The sequence below is a fragment of the Cololabis saira genome, chromosome 17, assembly GCF_033807715.1.
Source record: "Cololabis saira isolate AMF1-May2022 chromosome 17, fColSai1.1, whole genome shotgun sequence".
NCBI classification, from domain to species: Eukaryota; Metazoa; Chordata; class Actinopteri; order Beloniformes; family Belonidae; genus Cololabis; species Cololabis saira.
The window spans coordinates 383,133-389,718 of NC_084603.1; the positions used below are offsets into that span (position 1 = coordinate 383,133).

The 6,586-nt window shown below is 54.1% G+C and overlaps 1 protein-coding gene across 3 annotated transcripts in view; it reads right to left on the bottom strand.

Moving 5' to 3' along the window:
• The window catches only part of LOC133463980 (echinoderm microtubule-associated protein-like 4), a 54,369-nt gene extending 48,230 nt beyond the window's left edge, over window positions 1-6,139 (bottom strand). Inside the window, exons 1-4 of one of the 3 annotated variants that reach the window (XM_061745847.1) lie at window positions 5,878-6,139; window positions 1,723-1,935; window positions 1,256-1,376; window positions 100-285 (exon numbers count right to left, since the gene is read on the bottom strand). In XM_061745847.1, the coding sequence (XP_061601831.1) occupies window positions 100-285; window positions 1,256-1,376; window positions 1,723-1,935; window positions 5,878-5,902 (545 nt within the window). In that variant the 5' untranslated portion in view covers window positions 5,903-6,139. The remainder of the gene's footprint in view (window positions 1-99; window positions 286-1,255; window positions 1,377-1,722; window positions 1,936-5,877) is intronic. The other 2 variants (XM_061745848.1, XM_061745849.1) reach the window with 2 other exon arrangements.
• Between the last annotated feature and the right edge of the window lie 447 nt (window positions 6,140-6,586).

A 6,586-nucleotide genomic window follows, 5' to 3' on the forward strand; every position in this document is an offset into this window, starting at 1 on the left:
GCTGCAGGGGTTTGCAGACGGTTAGTAGCGTCAGTCATTGTTGGAGCAGTTCAAGCAGGAAGTGAGGTCAGGAGCAGCCGACGAATCAGAAGCTAGAACCTTTTTGGAGGGGCGTGGCCTTTGCTGCTGTCAGAACCCGGTCTGTGGGGGTTCTGGGGGTTCTGGGGGTTCTGGGGGGTCTGGGGGGACGAGGCCCGGGAAGACGAGTCCTTGGGGGGACGAGCCTCCTGCTGCTCCTGGATCTCCTCCATGAACCTGCCGCCCTCCTTCTTCCTGTCTGCTCCACTGCAACGAGACCAGGACCGTGAGACCGAGACCAGGACCTGGACCTGGACCTGGACCTGGACCAGGACCTGGACCAGGACCTGGACCTGGACCAGGACCTGGACCAGGACCAGGACCAGGACCTGGACCAGGACCTGGACCTGGACCAGGACCTGGACCTGGACCAGGACCAGGACCGTGAGACCAGGACCGTGAGACCAGGACGGTGAGACCAGGACCTGGACCAGGACCTGGACCAGGACCAGGACCTGGACCATGATGGTTGCCGTTCCTGTTGACACTTTGTTATCGTTTTAGTGATTTATGTGACTTTTTAAAGCGTCTTCACTTGTTGGACTTTGTATTAATAACCGTTAACCGTTGTCACTCTTGGTGATGTAAATATCCGTGTGATGTAAATATCCATGTCAACACTCAGTTTACAGCAGATTCCCTGAGAGCTTGAGTGCCTTTGGGCTGCAGCAGCAAGTAGAGGTTCCTACCCACACCAGAGGCCACACTCTGGATCTGGTTCCTACCCACACCAGAGGCCACACTCTGGATCTGGTTCCTACCCACACCAGAGGCCACACTCTGGATCTGGTTCCTACCCACACCAGAGGCCACACTCTGGATCTGGTTATTATCTGGTTATTATCAATAACTCTGGATCTGGTTATTACCTGGTTATTACCACTGACTCTGGATCTGGTTATTACCACTGACTCTGGATCTGGTTATTATCACTGACTCTAGAACACACTACTACTGCCCCTCCCCAGTTCTTCCCAGTTCTCTAAGAAAGGCAAAGCTGCTGAGTGGATTGCAGGTGATTCCGGCTTCACCTGTCCAGGTAAGAAAACATCTAGAGAACATGTGATGGATTTGTTCCGTTCTGCACATGACGAGTCCTCGTGTCTCCGTTGGGGGACCAGGGGACCCGTCCGGGTGTCTCTGTTGGGGGACCCGTGCGGGTGTGTCTGGGCGTTACCTCTTGGCAGCAGACGACAGCGTCTCCTTCCTGGTGACGGAGGTGGAGTCTCTCTTCCGTCCAGACGATCCTCCGTTAGCGATGCAGGACATGGAGAACGCTTCCCTGAGCGGAGTTCCACCTGCAGGGGGACACGGGGGGGACACAGGGGGACACGGGGGGGACACACGGGGGAGACAGAGGGGGGACAGAGGGGGGATACGGGGGGGGACACAGGGGGGATACGGGGGACACGGGGGGGACACGGGGGGGACACAGGGGGACACGGGAGGGACACGGGGGGGACACCGGTCTCAGAAACCAACATGGTGGTGAATTACACCCAGACGGGTCCCAGACAGATCCCAGCCGGGTCCCAGCCGGGTCCCGGAAACCAACATGGTGGTGAATCACTCCCAGCCGGGTCTTAAACGGGTCCCAGACGGGACACAGACGGGTCCCAGCCAGGTCAGGACCTCTGACCTCACCTTTTCCTCCGGCCTGCTTCTTCGTGGCGGCGGCCGAGTCCTCGGACGCGGCGAGGCGGCGGAGGACGTCGGCGAGGGCGGCCTTCATCACCGTCAGCTCGTCGTCCTGCTGCTGCACGCGCAGCTCCAGCGCAGACAGACGGTCGTGGACGTCCGAGACGCTGGCGCCGGACATGCTGTCATCTGGAGACAAACGCAGGGACATGCTGACATCTAGAGACAAACGCAGGGACATGCTGTCATCTGGAGACAAACACAGGGACATGTGAGGGACATGCTGTCATCTGGAGACAAACGCAGGGACATGCTGTCATCTGGAGACAAACGCAGGGACATGCTGTCATCTAGAGACAGACTCAGGGTGAGGGACATGTCTTCCAGGGCCCTGTCCCCCTACTCCCCCTAAATGTTACCGTTCCCGTGAGGGAAACAGGAAGTGGTTCTGAATCTGTCCCTACGGATCCAGGGATTTCAGATCCTCACTAGTTGATCTAGGGACAGAAACATTTCCCAGAATGCTTTTCGTTGTCATTTGCAGACTGAATGATAAAAAAAAAAAAACTTGGCGGACATTTCTTATTTTTTTGTGAATTAAAACAATATTTTGAGTTAGTTTCTGCATAAAAATGCGTTTTGATTACATTCCTAGCGAGAAATATATATTTTACTTTCATAATATTCACTCAGTGAATTTATATAATCACTCGTTTGCTCGTTGTTGCAAAGATCTCGCCAGAATAAAGGCTGATTTATGGTTCTGCGTTACACCAACGCAGACCCTACGGCGTAGGTTACGCGGCGACGCGCGCTGTACCCTGTACCCTACGCCGTACCCTACGCCGTACCCTACGCCGTACCCTACGCCGTACCCTACGCCGTACCCTACGCCGTACCCTACGCCGTACCCTACGCCGTACCCCACGCCCTACGCCGTACCCTACGCCGTACCCTACGCCGTACGCCGTACACTACGCTGCACGCCGTACCCTACGCCGTACCCTACGCCGTACACTACGCCGCACGCCGTACCCTACGCCGTACCCTACGCCGTACGCCGTACACTACGCTGCACGCCGTACCCTACGCCGTACCCTACACCGTACCCTACGCCGTACACTACGCCGCACGCCGTACCCTACGCCGTACCCTACGCCGTACGCCGTACACTACGCTGCACGCCGTACCCTACGCCGTACCCTACACCGTACCCTACGCCGTACACTACGCCGCACGCCGTACCCTACGCCGTACCCTACGCTGTACACCGTACGCCGTACCCTACACCGTACCCTACGCCGCACGCCGTACCCTACGCTGTACACCGTACCCTACGCCGTACCCTACGCCGTACCCTACGCCGTACCCTACGCCGTACCCCACGCCCTACGCCGTACCCTACGCCGTACCCTACGCCGTACCCTACGCCGTACCCCACGCCCTACGCCGTACCCTACGCCGTACCCTACGCCGTACGCCGTACACTACGCTGCACGCCGTACCCTACGCCGTACCCTACGCCGTACCCTACGCCGTACACTACGCCGCACGCCGTACCCTACGCCGTACCCTACGCCGTACGCCGTACACTACGCTGCACGCCGTACCCTACGCCGTACCCTACACCGTACCCTACGCCGTACACTACGCCGCACGCCGTACCCTACGCCGTACCCTACGCCGTACGCCGTACACTACGCTGCACGCCGTACCCTACGCCGTACCCTACACCGTACCCTACGCCGTACACTACGCCGCACGCCGTACCCTACGCTGTACACCGTACGCCGTACCCTACACCGTACCCTACGCCGCACGCCGTACCCTACGCCGCACGCCGTACCCTACGCCGTACCCTACGCCGCACGCCGTACCCTACGCCGTACCCTACGCCGCACGCCGTACCCTACGCCGTACGCCGTACCCTACGCCGCACGCCGTACCCTACGCCGCACGCCGTACCCTACGCCGTACGCCATACCCTACGCCGTACCCTACGCCGCACGCCGTACCCTACGCCGTACGCCGTACCCTACGCCGTACACTACGCCGCACGCCGTACCCTACGCCGTACAGTACGCCATACAAGAGAAAAAAGGGAGAGAAAAAAAGGAGCGCGCACCAACGGCACTAACTCAGCTGTAACAGAGACTTATAAACGACAGGAAGAAAAATAAAGAACTATATCGTAAGGTAATTAATTCATATGCTTTGATCATCAGCCGCTTTCTTAATAATTAATTTTTATTTTAAGATTTAATTCCTCTTTCCACAGGAAAACTAAGGTTTTATAGTTTACAACTTGTATCAACTTTTAGAGAGTGACATGTCTGCTGTTTCTGTGTTGGTCACATGTACATAATTATTACCACAGGAAAGCTGAAGCTACTAAACTACTTACTCTTTGTAAGCCGAGTTTACACCTAATCCCCTAATTTTTAGACCTAATAATACAATGTCAGTGTCGTGTACATGAGACAACAATATTTACGAATTTATGGATTTCACCCTGTGATCGGTGATCGGCAAAATCGGGATCGGCCGATACTGGTTTTCGAGATCGGTGATCGGCCCTCAGAATCCTGATCGGTGCATCTCTAGTCGCCGCTGCTCATTTGCATAAAGTTTAGATTTTTCAACTTCAAATTGACGCGACGCTCCTGCCGCTTCTTGACGCGCGTTTTCATAGACAATGAACGGCAGCCGGCCGTGACGCTTTCAGTGTGAACGCAGGGTGAGGGTGAGGCCCCGCCCCCTCTCTCTCCAGTGGGGTCTCCCTAACCCTAACCCCCTATCACCCCCTATCATCTCCCCCGATCACTGCCCAGTGGAAGTGATGAATTGATGATTTATCGGTTCTTGGTTGTATCTGGACTCTGCTGAGGAGGTGGGTGAGAGGAGGATGAGGGTGAGAGGAGGATGAGGGTGAGAGGAGGATGCTGGTCCAGCTGAACTCCATCATGGACAACCCTCTCACCCCCTACATGACACTGTGGGAGCATCAGCAGCTCCTGCAGCCAAAGACTGCTCCACCCGCTGTAGGAAAGAACGCTACCGCAGGAACGCTAACGCTACCGCAGGTCCTTCATCCCCACAGCCATCAGACTGTACAATAAGAAACTGTAGCCACCCATGTGCAATAAACCTGTCTCTTTATAAGTGCAATAACCACTAATACCTCACGTATTTCTGGAAATATTTGTAAATATTATCCGTTTATTTAGTGTTTAGTATTTTTTTTCTCTCTTGTACATAGTCTTTTTCTACTTTTTATTTTTATTATTTAACCATTTATTTATGGTAATTTATATTTTAATTTTTTTATAAATAAAGTCTACTATTCTATTCTGGAAAGTAATAAACTGTTGCACTTTAACTTTTTTAACCAACAGCACTGCCGCCTAGAAGTCTGTTCTTTTATACTTTACTGTGTTTTTATGGTTTTCCTGCAACATATTGTTCTGTGTCCCGTCAGTGTAGTTTATATTGTCAGTGTTCGTCTATAGATAGATAGATAGAGGCAATCATTCTAGTTATATAACAACCTGCAGTATATTTGTATATTGTTAGTGTACGTCTATATTATCAGTGTCTGGTCCACACGTATAAACACTGTGGATCTGGGGAGCTTAAATCTGTACATCTACTGGGGAGTTTTACAATTTAGAATCCTATGTATGAACCTGAACATGGACGTGGTTCTGACAAATAAACTAACTTGAACTTGAACAACATCCTGGAACTTGCTGGTCCAGGATTCTGCAGAACCTGGACCTGTGAGTCCTGGACCCCCTTAAAACCTGCAGGTCCTGGTCTGGACCTGCAGGATCTGGACCCGGAACCAGGGGACTCTGATAGAACCTGGACCTGCAGACCCTGGTTCCGGGTCCAGATCTCTGCAGGTCCAGGTCTCTGCAGGTTCTGAGAGTCCTGGACCTGCAGGATCTGGACCTGCAAATCCAACAGGTCCAGGTTTCTGCAGAACCAGGTTCTGTCAGAGTGTGTTTGATTTCCTCCCCCGCGGTTCGGGACGGGCGGAGCGGGTTCTGATAACAACAGCAGTGACACGTGTCCCGGTCCCGGTCCCGGTCCGGGCGGGTCCGCCCCCGAACCCCCGGTACCGGTACCGGTTCTGGTTCTGGTTCTGGTTCCACTCACCTAAACTGCCGGTGAATCCGTCCATGTTCCTGCAGGTTCTGGTTCTGGTTCTGGTTCTGGTTCGGGCCGGGGCCTGGCGGGTTCTGGTTCTGGTCTCAGCTGGACCGGGACCGGGACCGGGACCGGGTCTACTCCGCTGGGGTTCGGGGGGAGAGGAGAACCGAACCGGGTCCGGGTCTGGGTCAGGCCGCGGTTCTGGTTCTGGTTCTGGACGAGGAAGTCGCTCCGGATCCGAGACAGAAGAGACCGCAGGAGCCGCGCAGGCGCAGTGGCGACCAGAGGTGCCGCGCAGGCGCAGTGGCGACCAGAGGAGCCGCGCAGGCGCAGTGGCGACCAGAGGAGCCGCGCAGGCGCAGTTGCGACCAGAGGAGCCGCGCAGGCGCAGTGGCGACCAGAGGAGCCGCGCAGGCGCAATGGCGACCAAAGGAGCCGCGCAGGCGCAGTGGCGAGCCGCTGACGCGCTTCCGCAGAGCAGTGAATAAAACAAAATACCTTCCATAGTCTGTTTTAAAAACGCAATAAAAAGTGATATAACATCTATTAAGGTACTTTCAAAAGAAAATCAGTCTATAAATGATTTATATGAAACCATGTTAGAGTCTCTTGCTCTTTAAGTTACAATCTTGCTACGATTAAACACTTTTGTTGAAATGTGAACCCCTGTGATTATTTTATTTTGTTATTTTATTTTATTTTTATTTTTTTTATT